Source organism: Schistocerca cancellata, chromosome 5 (assembly GCF_023864275.1).
Source record: "Schistocerca cancellata isolate TAMUIC-IGC-003103 chromosome 5, iqSchCanc2.1, whole genome shotgun sequence".
Taxonomy (NCBI): Eukaryota; Metazoa; Arthropoda; class Insecta; order Orthoptera; family Acrididae; genus Schistocerca; species Schistocerca cancellata.
In genome coordinates, this window is record NC_064630.1 from 87,979,799 (window position 1) to 88,000,396 (window position 20,598).

Consider the following 20,598-nt stretch of genomic DNA (forward strand, 5'->3'; position numbering starts at 1 on the left):
CTTATTCACAAGGAATCTTACACGTCACCTGGACGGGCAAAATTTTCATTATCCCTACACCCACGTTCAAATAAATGTTTATACTGTAAAAAGCGGCTTGAATCTTTTGTTACAGCCTTACGATCATCAATGACCTTAGAGTGTATCATGGCGGCCATTTTCTTCCTGAAATAAAAAGTATTATCGTACCACGATGCAACGATTTCTTTTAGATCTATTTCTGTGAAACGAGAGGCATCGAGCACTTGTAAACAGCTAACGATGAACGTTTTTTGGGTTGCATCTGTTTGGAAATTTCGACAAATTGTTGAAAGATTTATTCATAGAAACATACATAGAACTTAACTAAGTTTACCGATGTTTGGAATAAAACATTTTGTAGAAAAGTGTCAGACTTGTATTATACAGGTTGAACAAGAACTCCACCGACAAATTTTCAGAAGTTTTAGTGTTTACTTCTAGTAAACGTGGGCCCTCAAATGTTTGCCTTAAGAGCCATGAGCATTTGTTCATTGTCGATACTTGTCCAAACTCCTACCTCTCTAAATATAGAAAGCAAAAAGTTTGGAGTAGAAGAGATGTGTTCCACGATAGCTCATAGAGCTTAAGATATGCATTTTGAGCCCATGTTTATTTGGGTTTTTATCTTGTTTTACCTTACTGTCACCTCTGAAAGTTTTGCAGTGGATTTCTGGTTCACCCTGTATACTTATTTTCATTTCTTCCGGGCGCTTATTTTAGTAGTGGCCTGTTTCGGTCGTATGTTGGACATTTTCAGAAACTACGATTGATATACGAGAGAAAGTTAATTTTAAAATCTTCCGAATTTTGAATCAGCTTGTAGCTGATAAACAGTAAAAGTAGAGGAGATGCTGAGTCGCAGATAGGCACAACGAAAAGACTGTCACAAATAAAATTTCGGCCGCCAAGCCTTCGTCAAAAATAGACTCTGGCAAATGAAGTGTGGCTTCAGTTGCCAGAGACTGCAGTCATGTGTGTGTGAGTGAATTGCGTTTGAGTGTTTACTATCAAAAACAGTCTTGACCGCAATTTATTTATTATGGTGACCGGTTTCGACCACTACAGTGATCATCTTCAGACCTACAAGTCGTATACAAAGCTTTAATTAGAGGGCTACATACATTAAATAAAGTGCATAAAGTTATAAAGCTATAAAACGATGAATTACCAATGAGTAAGAACCTCCTTCTGATAGAGAATTACTACTGGAGAAACCAGTGCACATCTTACTATATATAATGGAGACTAGCTCACTTCTGACGGAATGATGTCATTACTTACCAATGGGTTATAGGTCTAATAACAATGTAAAATTTCTTATTTAAAAGAACGTTGTCAAGAAAGAAAAATAAACACACACTAAACTTAGCTTATTTAACAGCTATTGTCAATTAAGAGGCGTTAAAAATATTTAAATTGTAGGATAAATGAACTTCGTTTTGACAGTACGTGGGTTGCCCTCTCAAGGCCTGTTCACTCCAATAATACATTCAAAATTAATTGTGTGTTTGTGTGTCGTCTATTTTCGGCGGAGGCCTTGCTGGCCGAAAGCTTATTTGTGACAGTCTTTTCATTGCGCCTATCTGCGACTCATCCGCTATGTGGTCAGTAGCAACTTTCCTTTTCATAATATTATTACATTCCATACTGGATTTCCCATTATTTAAAAATGAAATTGGAAATACATGCATTTCACAGCCTCAAGTCTATCATAACAAATCGCACCTCTGAAAGAGCAGCAACACAACTAAAAAATACAATACCTAAGAAAAATCGACATAAATAATTTACTTTTCCTCGTTATGAGAGTATTAAAGGGCGATCTTTTTTAATTTTAAAAACCATTCAGATGTCAAGAGGGCACAAAACATTTTTTATTCAAGACGACCGGTTTCAATAGTCTTAGATATCATCTTCAGGTCTTAAAAATGTCACTGAAGTAAAACATGTTCATTTTACGCTGCACCTGCACAAGATGTCAAGAGGATAAAATTCAGCACATTATAAACGTTTGTCATCGCTAATATATTTAAAAACACACAACACCTTGTCCAATAGGCCGTTCCGTATACGTATTGCTGACAGAAGCTTATTACGTGATAGAAATACGGTACAGCGTGTACCGTATTTGTATCATATAACAAGCTTGTGTGAACAGTTTGTTTACAGACAAAGCCTTTTGGACGAGGTGCTGTGTGTTTTTAAATATTTTAACGATGACAAACCTTTATAATGTGCTGAGTTTTATCCTCTTGACATCTTGTGCAGGTTTAGCGTAAAATGAACATGTTTTACTTCAGTAAAATGTTTAAGACCTGTAGATTAAAGATAAGTCTGTTGAAACCGGTGGTCCTCAATAAAAAGTGTTTTGTGCGTGTAACATAAATAACTATACACAACTTAAGCTTCATTTAAATTTCTATTAAGTGTTTTTGGCAGTACATTTCACAATATTCTACGCAATAGTAATGTGGACACGTAGTCGGTAGTAGTATGGACACGTAGTTCTGTTCTCGTAGTACATGTTCTCAAGCATCGCATTTCTGAGTTGTGTCATTGGTCTTGTCGGGGTGCGATATGGTGAACAGAGCATTAACCACATGCCCTCTTATACTATAACATAGACTAAAAGCAGAGAAACGAAATTGTGCTGAATCTCCTTAGATCCTGTATTAGGTGAGCGCGCCCCTATTACATCAATATAGAATCTGATACTGTATTACGACAGCTCATGTCCTGATGTCGTGGACATTGTTACCTCGTACTGCCTTAGATCTGCAGATATAGAATGCTTTTATATTTATTTGTCCGCCCTGTAGCTGAGTGGCCTGCGCGGCGGTCTGTCACGCCAAGGGGTCCGGGTTCTATTCCCGGTTGGGTGGGAGATTTTCTCCGCTCAGGATCTGAGTGTTGTGTTGTGCCTATTATCATTTCACGATCATCAGTGGAAGGCAACGGGAAACCACCACTGGGATCACTTCCCTAGACGCTCATGTGGTGGACCTCTCTGACGAGGCTTCCCCCATGACAAGACCTGCCGTACGGCACACCACAGAGAAAATGATATTTATTTTATGAACAAAATACCGTCTAGGTAGCTAAATAAAAGTTTTTATTTATTACGGTTTCAGAATTTCCCATTATAACATATCAAAAAAAGTTTGAACTTGAGAAACAAGGTACGGTGCCAGTATTAAACATTTAATATTGACACTGACGTACATTTCTCAAGCTGAAAGCTTTTTGATGCTTGATGTTGCCAAATGTCGAAACTTCGTATGAAATTCATGATGATTACGGACTCATATCGAAAATTTGTTTCCTTTGATAATAAATTAAACATTAATTTTTAATTCTGTAGGACACTTACTAGTAGAACTGATCAATGTGATGTCACTGAGAGAGAACATATCTGACACTGTTGTATTTGTAAACCTGCAGTCTTTGTGATAACTTCACATGTGGCAAATTCTTTTTGGTGTGTGTGTTTCTGGTGCTTTGCACAATATGGTGATATACAAATTACATAAGTGCTGGATATACCGGGTGATGAAAAAGTCAGTATAAGAATGAGATTTTCACTCTGCAGCGGAGTGTGCGCTGATATGAAACTTCCTGGCAGATTAAAACTTTGTGCCCGACCGAGACTCGAACTCGGGAAACATCATTCTGGAAACATGCCCCAGGCTGTGGCTAAGCCATCTCGCTGCAATATCCTTTCTTTCAGGAGTGTTAGTTCTGCCAGGTTCGCAGGAGAGCTTCTGTAAAGTTTGGAAGGTAGGAGACGAGATACTGGCAGAAGTAAAGCTGTGAGGACCGGGCGTGAGTCTTGCTTCGGTAGCTCAGATGGTAGAGCACTTGCCCGCGAAAGGCAAAGTTCCCGAGTTCGAGTCTCGGCCGGGCACACAGTTTTAATTTGCCAGGAAGTTTCAAGTCAGTATAAATTTGAAAACTTAATAAACCGCAGAATTACGTAGATAGAGAGGTAAAAATTGACACCCATGGTTGGAATGACATGGGGTTTTATTAGAACCAAAAAACAATAAAGTTCACAAAATGTCCGACGGATGGCGTCGTTTGGTGACGATCGTGTGCTCAGCCGCCACTTTCGTCATGCTTGGCCTCCCAGGTCCCCAGACCTCAGTCCGTGAGATTATTGGCTTTGGGGTATTTGAAGTCGCAAGCGTATCGTGATCGACCGACATCTCTAGGGATGCTGAAATACAACTTACGGCGCCAATGCCTGACCATAACTGAAGATATGCTTTACAGTGCTGTTCACAACATTATTCATCGACTACAGCTATTGTTGAGGAATGATGGTGGAGATATTGAGCATTTACTGGAAAGAACATCGTCTTTTCTTTGTCTTACTTTGTTATGCTAATTATTGCTATTCCGATCAGATGAAGCGCCATCTGTCAGACATTTTTTGAGGGGGCTAATAAAACACCATGTCATTCCAAGCATGTATGTCAATTTGTACCTCTCTATCTACATTATTCCGTGATTTATTTTGTTTTCAAACTTATACTGACTTTTTGATCACCCGGTATTTTGGAATATGCGAAAAATACAATCCTGCAACTTCGCAACAAAATCGCACGGAATCTTCGGCGGCAACAACACACCAAAAATACTTCGCCATAGTGGAAGAATACAAATCGAAAACGGACGATAATGTAAATTATATCTTGAAAATCTTGTGAACAGACGTCTGATGATGAACTTGCCAGTTCGAAACTGGTAACGGCGCTATTTAACTAAATAAATAGCGGTATTAATAGTGGCTGGTTACTGTGTTATTCTTTGTAAGAATTAACCTACATTAATTGTACGCAACCACGGTCTCACCAAGTCAGTTTTAGACAAAATAAGATTTTAAAGTACTCTTCTTTTTCCTGTTTCGACTGCAGTTTCTGAGTGCGGGCAATGTACGGCCAAAACAAACACGTTTGACATCGTGTGCTGTGACAGCGCCTAGAAGAAATAAAAAGAATTGTATATTTACCGGTGTCTCGTAGTAATTTACCAGATGTCAATCCACCATCACAAGTTGCTTCAGGAAAATATGGTGGTGGCTGCTTATCCGTGCGTGTGTCGCGTTTGCAATACCATCGGCGTCGGCGGGATGATAAACTCTAATCGGCTGTCACAGTCACAGTGCTAGACGTAAAACGGCAGGAAACGCTGCGCGAGGCGAGTAGGGCGACGGTCTGTCTCGGCTGACGCCACCGACTGACGGGAGCGAGATCGCCGCGGACCGTCGCACGCTGACGCCGGTGCGCAGGTAGGAGCAGCGCACTGCCAGCTGTCGGCGAGAAGTGCTCGGCGGGCAGGAGGATCGACCCTGCGCTGACCCGCGAGCCGGCGCGTCTGCAGTGCCCGCGGCGTCGGGGCCCGCCGAGAGCGAGAGTGCGTGGAGGAGGGGGGGGGGGGGGCGACTGTGCACCTTCACTTTTCATTCAGGGGTCCGCGGCTGCTCTCTCCGGCGCCTATAAAAGCGCCGCCAGCCGCTGGCAAAGGCACGAGTCCCATCACAACAGTCGCAGACATGAAGGTAAGCAGCAGCCGCTGTGGCTCAGTGGGGTAGCGGTTTCCGACATTCGTAGTTCGAAGCCCCCTTGTCCGCCGCTCGTGGTCTCGCGGTAGCGTTCTCGCTTCCCGAGCCCGGGGTCCCGGGTTCGATTCCCGGCGGGGTCAGGGATTTTCACCTGCCTCGAGATGACTGGGTGTTTGTGTTGTCCTCATCATTTCATCATCATCCAGGAAAGTGGCGAAATTGGACTGAGCAAAGGTTGGGAAATTGTACGGGCGCTGATAACCACGCAGTTGAGCGCCCCACAAACCAAACATCATCATCATCGAAGCCCGGCTGCGTGGTGCATCGCGGTCGCTAACTACACCTACGGGGGGTACCCTACCCTGTTCCTTTTCGGTTTGTGGACAGGGCGAGTAATACTGTAAGCTTCAATGTTTCTCTCATCTTCTCGACGTGATAATTTCGTGAGACAAAGTAACATGTTGTCCGGCTCTTCCTGGATCGTACCAACTCGGTATTAGTGTGATGTCACCCCCAGACACCACACTTGCTAGGTGGTAGCCTTTAAATCGGCCGCGGTCCGTTAGTACACGTCGGACCCGCATGTCGCCACTATCAGTCAGTGCAGGTCTAGTCTAGATAGAATCCCTAGCACTCGCGCCAGTTGGACAGCCGACTTTGCTAGCGATGGTTCACTGTCTACATACGCTCTCATTTACACAGACGACAGCCTAGCATAGCCTTCAGCTACGTCATTTGCTACGACCTAGCAAGGCGCCATATTCTTCAAGAATGTATTCTGAACTGATGATATTCTGAATCATGTACCGTCAAGAGCGACGTTCATCATAAATGGTTTAAAGTTAAGTATCAAACTAATTACGTCCGCTTTCTGAATTCTAATTCCTTGACATGTTCCAGACCTCACGTCAGTATAGTCTTTCCCTCCACGCGCCAGCCTGTGTGAGCTGAAACGCGTGCATTTCGGCCTCCTTTAGAAACACGGTGTTGGCTCTTCTTCCAACACAACAATTAGCATAGTAAAGCTATCAATATCTGCCACTGGAGTTTGTTGACCATCTCCGCTCACGCTAACTAAACGATTTCTTTACGAAGCGGCTCTGTCCCAGTCGATTCTTCTCCATCTGTTCTCTTAACTCCGTCCAGTAAGAGTCCCCGACTGTTGAGGAATCCATGGACTATTGTTTTGTAAAACACCTCTTTCTTGGATGTACTACGTTCTCCTAAGATTCTTCCAGTGAACCTCAATCTGATATAATCGTTTTCCTACAACTAGTTTTAAGCGTTCATTTCACTTTAGGTACCTGAGAGCGGCTATTTCCAGATGTTTTACCATACGTGCTGTTTACAGTCATTTGCTGCTAAGAAAATGACAGAAAAGTAATGTATCACGTTGCCTATTCCTCCCCAATACGTTACTTACAGTCAGTGTCAGCTTCCAGATGCTGCACTAGTCGTCGATCACCTGGAGACCTTGTTGCATTTCACTACAATATATATATATATATATATATATATATATATATATATATATATATATATATATATAGTGGCAAACAACGCGATGCTTTCCCTCTACGTCTGACTTTGCATGAAGCAGCGATATATATATATATATATATATCACTCCGTCTTTAGGCCACAAGTGGCCCATCGCGCCGTGTCATCCTCGGTTGAGGATGCGGATAGGAGGGCGTGTGGTCAGCACACCGCTCTCCCGGTCGTTATGATGGTTTTCTTTGACCGGAGCCGCTACTATTCGGTCGAGCAGCTCCTCAATTGGCATCACGAGGCTGAGTGCACCCCGAAAAATGGCAACAGCGCATGGTGGCTGGATAGTCACCCAGCCAAGTACCGGTCACGCCCGACAGCACCTAACTTCGTTGATCTCACGGGAACCGGTGTATCCATATGTATACCGCTTATCACCTGTTTCATGCAATGCCAGTCGTTGAGGACCGCAGCAAGTCGGTCGGAACATCGGGAGTTTAGCTGTTTTAGTAGTTAAAATGATGAGGCCCGACACCCATAATTATTCCATCCACAGTGTTTTTTCGTTCTTGGTCTTTGAAGCGGAATTTTACTTGTCCATCCAATAGAGAGGTGCCAGATGAGTCAAGTGCACTACTTGATTTATTTATATGAATTAACAGGGATAGTAAAACACTGATAACGACTACCACTCAGGCAGCGACTGAGCAGCGGTGCTGTGCTGTCTCTGCTAGAGTGCTGCTTATTCTTGGTGTTTTACTGTCTGTGGTGACACAGATATACAATACACAAAATTCCGCTTTAAAAATAACTTTGCCTTTCATCTACCCTTGACGTCGCATGGAAGACACGATGAGCAGTATTTATTTGGGCTCACTGCAGATACACATTGCAACAAACAAAATTGCAGACATTTGCCGATACACTAGTGAAAATGCGGCTGATGACTATCAGGAAGGACACCCTATACATTGTAATCATTAACTGCGCAGAGTAAAACGGAGTGTGTAAAATGTTTCATTACTCTTATTTTCCAAGATAAATTATTAAGAGATGCTCTGAAAGGGACGAAGAAACCTCTGACGAAACGTGCATCTCTCGTTTCAATGTTCTCTATCTCTTCCATGAAGGCGTACGGAGACAGACTACTGAACGTTATTCAAGTCTAGCTCAACAAAGCGTTTCGTAAATGGATTCGATTCAGTATTCTTCATTATTCACTCCATCTACTTACGTAATCTTCATCGTACTGTATGAACACTTTTAGAAAAATTACATTAATTTCTAGCATGCCGGCTGAAGTGGACGAGCGGTTCTAGGCGCTACAGTCTGAAACCGCGTGACCGCTACGGTCGCAGGTTCGAATCCTGCATCGGACATCGATGTGTGTGTTGTCCGTAGGTTAGTTAGGTTTAAGTACTTCTAAGTTCTAGGGGATTGATGACCTCAGACGTTAAGTCCCATAGTGCCCAGAGCCATTCGAACCATTTTCCTAGCATGAACTGTTTACTATTCACGGTTCACTTGAAAATATGGCTAACGGAAGACAAATTACTTTCAGGAAAGACTTGATTCAGGAAATCTTTTCTTGTTGTTGCAAAAATGCTTTTTATCAGTCATTTTGCTTTACAAATACCAAAAATTGTGTAGTACCTTTCAGTGTCTCACTTGTTAGTGCAATGCCCACGAACGCATCTGATTTGACTGGAATAAATTCCGTTGTCCGTGTTTTACTTTTGTTCCACCCATTTGATGTATCAAGTCTTTTATCGGCTAACGGTAATTCTTCCTCTGCTTTTCTGCTTTTTATCTGTACAGATTTAATAAGATGAACGAAAGGCTACTGTTTTGCCTGTACTACTACTTTCATCTCCTTCGAGACTTATGACTGGGATCTTGAATCTGTTCAAGTTGTACAAAACTTTTCACTCCTTGTAATGATATCTGATCCTTCACAATTTGAAAGAATATGTTTCGACCATATTTGTCGAAAGCTGTTTCAACATTTACTGTATTCTCCTTTAGTCCTTTTTGAAGATAAGTGATTTATCTACACACACACAAATGTTATTAATTGTTGTTGTCATAGTAATGAAAATGGTGAGTTTTCAGCAGACAGTCACATCTGTGATCTGAGACTGAGAGATGGTTCTGCTGTTTGTTTCAGGGGCTGTGTGTGGCAGCGCTGGTCCTTGTGATCAGCTCCGAGGCGCTGGGAGGTGAGTACAGTAGTTCGTTTAAGTGTGCGTGTAAGTGTGCGAGTGTGTATTGTGCTCGATCTGCATCTTGTGCATACCTCGAGGCGCTATGTGGTTTGTCTGATCAAGTATTAGAAATGGTTTAACAGATTTCTGATCTGTCGCAGTGTTCGGTCGCCAAATTGGGTGGACATTGAATTGTTCGTGTCGTAGTTACTTCTCCATCAGAAAAGAGCGTTTCTGCAGCTGCTCATAGTGGGCTGTACTGTTGCGTTGTTATTGTGTTGCAGAAGAGATGGGGTAGTGTGCAGCTTTAGACCCTGGGATTGGTGATTTAGTGTGTTGTGATAGGTTCTGGTGACGGGGAAGGGGGGGTGGGGGTTGTGTGCAGGAGGAGAAGGAAGGTTAGCGTGTACGTTCTCCTCCATATACGAAAACTATTGTCAATATCTAAATGCACGGAAGTAGTCTGCCCCCAGTGAATCGATACAGTATGTCTAATGCAAGATTGATGTATGATTAACACTGCAACAACACGTCAGTTGGTTAGTAATGTTTGTGATTATTATAGCTGCAATCATTAGTTCTATCATCTTCTGAAAGGGCCAGAACTGACAGTCGAAGACAGGGGCATACTTCTACGACATTCCAACAATTTGCAGCTCATCGAATTTTTACAAAAGTAAACAATACGTACCATCCTTGACACAATACGTAGCGAGTTGTCGATGAATTGCTTTACGTCTCCAACTGAAGAAACATATGACTCTTCCCCAAACCTTATGTTGGACGCTCACATTATCGCATAATCACACTTTCAAGCAGAACTATCTGCTCTCCTTTGTAACGGCGATTGCTAACGGCTAATTGGCGACGCGCGAGGCGGACAAGGTGGTTTGAATCTCTGTAAGTGTAAGTGTAAGTGGAGGTTCCTGTATTATTATTTTTTTTTCATCACCCATTCGATAAACTCGGCTGCCTCCATGGTGCCATCGGGGAGAAGTAGGCTAAGCGCTGGCATCAGGTTTCACGCGTCTTACATATTTATACAACACAGAAATGACGTCAGAGTATACACACACCCATTCCAGACATCCACACTCAACAGATACATGTAAGACACCATTCCTTTTACCGCAAGTAAGGGATCATTGTGTGCGAAGGAAACAAACACTTCACCTTCTCCTCGTGTTCTCGCTGTCAACAATGCCATACGTTACTTTCTTTTACTTGACGCTTATTTTAATACATCGAGGTATGGTGTAAGAAGGACGCGCTGCGTCTTTACCTAATTTTGTGCCTAGGAAACATTCCTGCGCTCAACTGGAAAATTAATCACCATTCCGCTAGCTTTTCGTGTGACTCTTTCACTGTCGTATGATTCTGGTCTGCCACTTTGTCCTTTCCAAGGTATTTATTCGTTTATAAATGTTAACAGTTGAATATTAATTCCTATTTTGCTGTCTCTGAGTAGATTACAGTGTAGTCAATAATCGGGATTGATGTACGGGACTCCAACTTGAAGGAAAACTGCAGTTCAACTTACTTAGGTCTTTTACATGATTTTCGAACGAATGGTTTCAAATATCCAAATAGTATAATCACATGGTTGCAAAAATTAGTATTCGGGTTCTGCAAGTAGATGCCATAAGTGATTTGTAGCATCATTGTCTGATAGTATAAAAATGCGTGTTTAGACATGTAGGAAAATATTCTTGCTTAGGAAGTATGACAGAAACGGATGCCAGAATATTAATCTCTGGGAAGGAAAATGTGGCGTATCAATGGATGAAATTCGTTGTGCGATACAGATGTACGAACTATAGTTCTTTAGCCGTATTAGAAAGTTGCTGCGTAAGCCAATAATATCTCACTGAATTAAACTATATAAAATGACCCTTATTTAACAAATTCTGAATGAAGCTGACATGAGCACCAGGTAAACATTGCTAGAAGCCTTCAGTGACTTCGAAACTAAAATTTTATCTTCAGATCTGATGAAAATGATTAGAATTTTTAATTTTACGGTGTGTCGGTAAAGGGATAGGCTCACTTGTTTACGAACGAAACCAAAAAAAGACATAGAGAAGGCTAAAACACTGACTTCCAATCAGTGTCACTGCGAGAGATTGCAGTACGGTTCTTCCTTTTAAACATCACACGAACGCCGAAATGACACCATTTTGATAGATGATTGCGAAGAAGGAAATCATGCAAAACTGCTCGACAGAAGAAAGATAACTGGGCCTGATGTGATAGCTTTACGATTTTACATAGACTATGTGAAATAATATACTCCCCACTTAGTACCTGTTTATTTTAGGTCCAGTCAGTGACAGAATTCGTGGCCCGTCATATGCTAGGTGAACAGTTTTACTGTCTGTTACACAACATATGAAGTCTGCAGCTGCGGTGCTACCAACATACTGTTAACACACATGTGACTGTAGAGGACCTTAAACGAAACAAAAAAGTGAGATTTCAACGGCACAGAAGTCATGAGTTAAGAAAAAACTAATTTGAAGCAAACATGCTTTAAAAAATTTCCACTTTGTTCAACCAGAAAACGTGGAAGGAACGTCGCAGCCAGTAATACCAATGTTCTTCGTGATGCGCGTTTTTTTGTAGAATGTGATGCGTATCTCGTAAGCGGATATGGCAGCTGATCCCCAGTTTTATCTTTGCACTGCGATTTGTGCTACTCACTGTTGGCACATGCTTTTCAACATCTCTTTCTGCGTAGTTTCAGTGAATGGAGATAGTAATACGACTTTAGACCGTGTTCAGTCAAATTTCTTGACTGGATTCATGATGCCTACATCATATGGAATGACGGGTAGCAAACTATCGTCATTAGCACTGCAAGCTGCGCTAGACTGGTCACATCAGAATGAGGAGATGGACGTTCGGCGGTTGCTAAAGCTGCAAACAGGTAACGTGAGCAATGGGTATGAGATATGGGATTGGTTAGTTCCGTATCTAATACAGTCAACCAGACACTTCGTGAGTTAACAAAATTATTGAGAAACCAATACTAACGTGTTCGTGAATCGTAGAGTATACGTCGCACTTCACGGAGACGACAATTGCTGATCCCATAGCGTGTTCGGCCTTTCGCGACCAGAGGCATTTATCTTCCCGCCGACAGGACCCGGCAGCCTTCCTAAAAGAGGGAAAAGAAAAATCGTTGGAGTGCAGCAGTGTGGGAGGGGGATGGGATGAGCGCTCTCTCATGAGAGACGGTAGATACTCGGATACCAGGGTTGTAGGGTGGGCGATAGGGGCGGCGGAGGGAAGAGAGCTTAAAGCTCCGCTCCTGGGCTTTTACCCGCACTTTAATGAAAATTGATTGCCTGATCGGGTTAGCCGACCTTTTAAGCTTTCAAGACGCATCGAGCCGGAGGAAGGGGTCGGTATTCGACACGTTCCTATAATCGCTCAGGCCCTCGGAGGCGCATGCGCAGCGGCACGCGGACGTGCACTTTCACTGGACACGGCGCATCACGATCATTCGCGAGACTAGAGTTCACCAGCGTCCCGCTATTCAAAGCCACAGCTGTGTCTCCTCCCAGAGTAGACTGCAGATGATTTCACGCGTATTTTCTCGGTTGCAGACGTCGTTTCCTGCTTCACAATGCTGAAGTAGTGTTTCGACCAATTTATCAGCAGCTATCTTCAGGTAAACGTAGCGAGTAATAAGTTTGCAGAGTAGTTGTTAAGCTACTACCTGTACGAGGGACAGGCTTGTTATTGGTTTCAACAGGCCTCTAACTAGCGCAACAGCATCCAGTACTGGCAAATTTTCTTTGCAAATTATTCGATATCAGAATATCAAGTCTAGTTCATGAAATAAGTTCGTGGATTGTGGAAAATAATTTGATGCTAAATCACAGTAAGACTCAGTTCTTACAGTTTCTAACTCACAATTCAACAAGAACTGATATTTTGATCAGACAGAATGGGCATATTATAAGCGAGACGGAACAGTTCAAGTTCCTAGGCGTTCGGATAGATAGTAAGCTGTTGTGGAAAGCCCATGTTCAGGATCTTGTTCAGAAACTAAATGCAACTTTATTTACCATTAGAACAGTATCTGAAATAAGTGACAGTTCAACACGACAAGTAATCTACTTCGCATATTTTCATATGATTATGTCATATGGTATTATATTTTGGGGTAATTCTTCTGATTCAAAAAGGGTATTTTTGGCTCAAAAACGGGCTCTTCGAGCTACATGTGGTGTAAGTTCGAGAACCTCTTGTCTTCCCCTATTCAATAGTCTGGGAATTGTAAAATTGCCCTCACAGTATATATTTTCTTTAATGTCGTTTCTTGTTAGCAATATTAGCTTATTCGCAAGAGTTAGCAGCTTTCACTCAGTTAATACTAGGCAGAAATCAAATCTGCATGTGGAATGCACTTCCTTGACTCTTGTGCAGAAAGGAGTGCACTATTCTGCTGCATTCCATTTTGAATAAGCTACCACAAGAACTCAAAAATCTTAGCAGTAGCCCAAACGCTTTTAAGTCTAAACTGAAGAGTTTCCTCATGGCTCACTCCTTCTATTCTGTCGAGGAGCTCCTGGAAGAGCTGAAAATTTAAGCAAATTCCAGTGTTACGTTGTTGATTTTCTTTATTTAAACTTACGAATTGTCACCTGAATACGTTTCTTGTATTTCATTTTATGTGTTCCTACTATCGTGTTATAATTTCATGTGTTGACTCGTTCCATGACCATGGAGACTTCTCCTTAATTTGGTCCCACGGACCAATAAATAAATAAATAAATAAACACTAGGATGTTACCATAATAAGAATATGTCGATCGGTGATGTATGTGAAGAACATCAAATTTAAACCACTAATTTTTTATGGCAAATTAAATGAAAAACTATGAAAACATTGCAGGTGATAACGTAAATAATCACTAAAGTAGTTAATCTATGAAATTAGAAAGGATCACGACAAAATTCTAAACCTAACGCCCACTTTCGTAGCCGTGGTCACTAACACACGCTGTAGAATGGCCTGTTACTCGGAAACAAGCCTCTTGGTGGTGGAAGAAATTTTCACCTCCGATCTTTGACCAGGAAAGGTAGGATAGGTGGTAGCGTTGTTCCTGAACACGAGACTTCGAATCAATGCCATGGGTTACATCGCACTATTGACACTATGACAGTTAGCCGTTCGTCGACTGGGGACATCAAGCTTCTCGGTTTTCTTGGTGTAGTTCGAGAGAACTAAATTGCTTTTTAGAAAGGCATTCAGAAAACTTGTTTACTCTCCGATATGCAGCCACAACTGGGAAAGTCCATAAATCCTGAATTTTACACTGCACGGCAGAAAGGAGCTTAATATGGTCATTCACAGGGCATCGTTCCCCTTCATGGAGCTTCCTCACGTTTATTTCGCAAAGAACATAAGCTGGATCAAACTGCGGACTCCATCTTAACCTGGTGATCGAGCGATGTGAGGACTGTTTTCTCATTCATCGTGATCTATTTTCGTATGTTTGTTACCAATAGCGTTATATCGAGTAACTCTCCTACCTAAACGCACATTATCTGTGAACGTCATATTTGTACAAGACTGTGGGAGGAGAGGGGAATCCAGTGACACACCGACGGCAAAACCGCATTTTTGTCAGCTAAGGGACACATAAGAAGTCTGAAACTACTTGTGATACAGAGCTCCAATGAGCCACATAGCTATTGCTAGAAGAAACTGTTACATTAGTGAATTAACTCCCAATAGTGCAGCACATAATTACTTTTGATACCTCAAAACTCGGATGCTGTAAAGATAATATTGCGAATTACTGACCCGTCAAAGATAAGTTGCACTTTTTTACTGTTATCATCTGCTTCAAGACTTCTTTCTTATAATACTGGACAAAATGAACCCCCACCTCTCAATACTCATTTTGTAGAAACATTGTTGATACGAATGCAATGATCATCGTGTAGTACTGAATATTCTTTCATTTTGCTAAATGCACATTCTTCACTCTATTATTTTCACAGATACTCTTCCTGGTTTTGAATTTAACTAAGTAGAATACAGCACTACTTCTCGGGATTAAAATGTCTTTGCATTCTTTTAGTGCCTACTTCAGGCAGCTTGTATAAAATTCGCTCGGTAAATCGATTACTGTCAGTCGCACATATTTCTGACTCGCACGTTTCCTTCTGCATCCATGCTGCAGAAGCATCATTGAGGTGTGTGAGAGAAAATTCATCCGGTAGCACTGCTATTTCCATCATTTTCTGTTTAATTCGCTGACGACTCTAGGGAAACCCCCGTAAGAGGTCAGATTTCTCTGATTTTCCTTTCATGGTAATTCCGCGAGTTGTAAATAGGAGGCAGTTTTATATGGCACGTCTCTTTCCAGGAACGCGCACTCTCGTTATTTTGATACTGAATCTCCCCGTGGTGCGCAATGCTACTAAACTTTGATGAGCATTTTTCTAATTCTCTCGCACCAACTAAAGCAGCCGGTGACGTAGCGCACCGCTCTTCTCTATATCATGTATATATGGAACATCGTAACGGCATCAGAATAATGGGCAATGCTCAAAATTCGAATTAGTTAGTTCTCCCAAGTGCCAAGTATGGGTGTCTTTGGCAGTCTAAACGTATCTGTTCTCAAGTTTCACTTCATTTTATCTTCTCGGCCCTGTTTTTATAGAATACCCTTATAGTCATCCTACCACTTATGCGGTTATAGCATCCACAGCAGACTATTAATTGTGTGTCCTTCTCTCTTTGAGATCTGATATCCACGTTCTTCTTGGCCACTTAGTTTCATTAATCCTCAGGAAGAAACCGTACAGAAGTAGATGTTCCTTTCAATAGAGTCTGCATCATTATAGATGCCTATGGTGTCATTTAGCACATATTTGACGCTAGAAATTCCACTTCCTCCAGTTGTCCACCTGGAGAACGCGGATAAACCTTCGCTTTTTTTTTTTTTTAGCACACTTGATGTGACCATTTAAGAGTCTTAAAATGTTGTGACCATTCAAGAGGTCTTAAAATGTTGTGATCATTTGAATCTTGAAGTTCAAAGGCCTGATATAATCCTGCGGTTCATTTGTCAGACCTCTCCAATAGCGTCATTATGTTACGAAGCTACAGGACATAGCTTAACCTCTCAATAACTGTGCAATGTTGTACTGGAATCCAGAGGTGAAGAAACTGAAAACATTTGAAGTTTCGTGGTACCGAAGAATGGTAAAAATAGTGTGGATAGAAAAAGTACGAAATGAGAAAGGAAAGAAGTATATGGCAGAAAGTTATCACAGTAGAGGGTAGATTAATGGGACATCTAGGAACAGGTAACGTGTGCCTGAGAGAGGCAGGTGAAGGGAAAATAGTAGGGAAGATAACGCTAGAATATCCTAGAAACATTTTAGAAGACGTCGGTGTAGAACTTAGGAAAAAATACAAAGATTACGACTATACGGGAAAAGATGGATAATATCAAAACAATCAAAATGATGACTTCTACAAAAGATGTAGAAAATATTAGAATATGTTCTATTCATGGGATAGGAATGCTACATTACTGTATAAACTCGAAGGCTTCTTTCCATTCTTACTGGTACACGACAGATCACTTAAATACAATTTAAGCTGTTGGTTCTTCGTTGTTACAACCTTCTGTTTTCTTGCTACAGGGTATATCAGCAGCGGAGGAGGCGGCGGCTGGAGAGGTGGTGGCGGTGGAGGTTATGGAGGGGGTGGTTTTGGCGGGGGCGGTTTCGGCGGGGGCGGCTACAGTAAGGGAGGTGGTGGCTTCGGAGGAGGTGGCTTCGGAGGCGGTGGACACGGAGGCGGCGGCGGCTTCGGAGGCGGCGGTGGCGGCGGCCCCACCATCATCAAGATCATCAAGCTGAGCGGAGGCGGCGGCGGCGGAGGCTACGGAGGCGGTGGTGGTTTCGGAGGGGGCGGCAAGGGAGGCTTCGGAGGTGGTGGCTTCGGAGGCGGAGGCTACGGAGGCGGCGGCGGCGGATACGGAGGAGGCGGTCACGGGGGTGGCGGCGGATGGAGGGTCAGCAGCGGTGGCTGGTCCGGCGGCGGCGGCGGATGGAACGGTGGCGGCGGCGGCGGTAAGTTTCCAGATCCACCACAGTTCATCAGTAACATTTCATCAACATCGCCACATAAACTCCGCAAACTTTCTTGCAGTGCTTGGCCGAAGGGCCTTCTTACGTTGTTAATCCAGTCTGCCATATGTAAAGCCTGCATAGAGCCACACTTTGTGCTAGAAAAGCGTTCAGCACTGGATAACACCATTGGGCACGAACCGAGATTCCATAACACGGAGTCTCTTCTCGAATATGTGACTGGATCGAGGCATTACGTCGTAATGGACTAAAAAACATCCACAGGCGCGAACAAAACATCGGATATCACCCAACGAAGAGTTTTCAATGTACAAATTCAACACAGAGGATCAGCAGCACTACAAGACTTTGAAAGTAACTGCACCTAGGCACGTGAATGGCAGGTCTTTTTTAATGCGGATAAATGCGGAATAATGCCTAAAAAGAAGGTAAACAACTCTGTGGTAGCTGGTTACAAGATTAGTGTTAAACGACTTGAACGCATCACATCGTGTAATCGTTCAGGGATAATAGAAGCGATATTAGATAAGACGACCGTGTAAAATAAATTTTCAATAAGGCAATTGGAAGGCTTGTTGAAAGGGGTCTGGAAAAAAGTAATGCATATGTAAAGAAAGTCGCACCATGAATCTAGTGTCTTGTTCCAGTGTTTGAAATCCATGTAAGGTAGGCAAGATAAATAGAAGTCGAATGAATTAAGAGACGTTTTGCTAAGACTATACAATATTTATACAGCTAATACGAAATTGTACCAGAACTAATCGTCGAGCTTAAACCGGAATCCTTGGACGAAGGAGTAGTTCTTTGAAAACAGTGTTGGGTAGATTTACACATCCTGTATTCGATGATGACTGTGCGACAATTATGCTGTCACCAACGTATATCACGCTGAGTGGTGTTAAGAAAACGATAAGAGAGAATAAGGACCGTACGGAGTACTTAAACCGTCTTTTCCACCTCACCCAAAATAGAATAGGAAAAAAATCGAAAATGTTGGTGCACGTACCTTCCGCTATGCTCTCTACAGCTGCTTGCGGCGTACATGTGCACAAGTAAATGACTGCAGTGAAAACAATTTCTGTAAGTTATCCCTGTGGTATGTATATGAGATACCGCATCTATGATAGCACAAGGTTTCACTAGAAAAAAGTATCTGCGCTTTGCCGACCTTTTACTACCGTAGCAGTGCGCCTATCAATCACGCCTATTTCAGGATGGGCCACCACACTGAAGCGATACACTAGAATGTGTTGCAGTGATGTTGTGGGGGATTTTCTTGATAGAAGGATCGCATTAAGAATTCTCACAGCAAATCTGAGTGATCTACTGATTTCACACTTTCGAACTTCTTTATATCACTTCACAGCGTCACTTCTAGATATTTTAAAGGTGTGGCTAGATCTAACGTTCACTACTCATACTGTTACATGAAAACTTTGGATTCCTTCATTTACAACACTCTAAATGTTTGTTATTCGTCTCAGAATAATGCTATCATCAACTTCATTTTAAGCTGTGCAAGTAAATGTGTCGAGTTTCAGTGCTTATTGAAAGCCTTCCGAAACTACTTAGTTTCGGTTGTTTGTATTCCGGAATAGCTGCTTATTTATCAAAATATCTCCTTAGATGGTCTTGTGACTCTGTGAGTTGCAGACATTTCCCACAACGTACCAACTTTGGGCGGCCAGTCAAGGACTGAACCCCACATCACTCCTAAAAGCTACTCCACTGTACAGCGACACTAAAGAGCAGTTGTGATGAGACAGCAGAACGCTGGCAACAATGTGTTTCATGAACCTTTATTACATCGTTGTCTCTTAACCTTTGCTACTGTATCCACACATATTCTAAACAAATCATTTAATCCAGATGCTGCTGAAAACAATGCACATTCCGACTACTGTGCCTTAACAGCCTGGAGAGGTAAATAATGTGTGTGTGTGTGTGTGTGTGTGTGTGTGTGCAGATATCACCGTTACGTCAAATGTCTGATAGGTCATACGCGGTAAAAGAACGCATGTAGCGATACAGTATTCGAAGTTAAAAGCTGTCTGATGGATCATACGCGATAAAGGAACGCATGTAGCGATTCAGTATCCGAAGACAACAGCTGCATGAGTCTGCTACGGGAGAGCAACGACTGCGGTAGTTTGCTACACTTGACGTTACACCTCTGTGATGACCTCGCCAATCCACCGACGTGCACAAAAGCACGTTTAATTGTCCTGTGGATAACAGTTGAAAGCCACTTTTCTTGTAATTTACACTCTTCCCGTAAAACAGAGAGGCTTGAAGGTGTGGGTTATTTATCGAATGTGTAAAATCCATTGGTGACTGTCTTTCGGTTTGCAGGTGGTTGGTGGTAATGAGCTGCTTTAATGCGGCGCCGACGCGTCCCGAGAAGAGCCGAGCTCCACCGAAGAGCTGCACGAGACTCGCCGAAGCCGAGTCCCGTTATCCACCCTGCGGCGACGAGACACGTCGGACGTCGTCTTGTACATTGCGTAAATCGTTTCGAAATTCTGTACACTTTGTATTCTGGCAATATATGTTACATTAAAATTTTGTACCACCATTTCTAAATCTGACTTTTTCTGTGCGAGAACCTAGTGCCCTGTAGCAGAACATTCTGTGTCAACATGGAATGCACGAGCTTAACAGAGCAAGTCTGTTAGATGCCCTGAAAATCAATTATAACAATACTAAAAAAATTTATAAATAGCAAAATGAATAAAAATACAGGATAATTACAAATGATTGAAGCGATTTCACAGCTCTACAATAACTTTATCATTTGAGATATTTTCACAATGCTTTGCACACACATACAAAAACTCAAAAAGTTTTTTTAGGCATTCACAAATGTTCGATATGTGCCCCTTTAGTGATTCGGCAGACATCAAGCCGATAATCAAGTTCCTCCCACACTCGGCGCAGCATGTCCCCATCAATGAGTTCGAAAGCATCGTTGATGCGAGCTCGCAGTTATGGCACGTTTCTTGGTAGAGGAGGTTTAAACACCGAATCTTTCACATAACCCCACAGAAAGAAATCGCATGGGGTTAAGTCGGGAGAGTGTGGAGGCCATGACATGAATTGCTGATCATGATCTCCACCACGACCGATCCATCGGTTTTCCAATCTCCTGTTTAAGAAATGCCGAACATCGTGATGGAAGTGCAGTGGAGCACCATC

At 42.3% G+C, this 20,598-nt stretch overlaps 1 protein-coding gene across 1 annotated transcript; it reads left to right on the forward strand.

Moving 5' to 3' along the window:
• Nucleotides 1-5,535: 5,535 nt before the first annotated feature.
• Nucleotides 5,536-19,986, forward strand: LOC126188006 (acanthoscurrin-2-like). Its single transcript, XM_049929423.1, has 4 exons — nt 5,536-5,581; nt 9,243-9,294; nt 16,954-17,385; nt 19,756-19,986. Exons 1-4 carry the CDS (start codon nt 5,576-5,578, stop codon nt 19,767-19,769), a joined length of 504 nt encoding a protein of 167 aa, XP_049785380.1. The 5' UTR covers nt 5,536-5,575; the 3' UTR covers nt 19,770-19,986.
• The last annotated feature ends 612 nt before the right edge of the window (nt 19,987-20,598 follow it).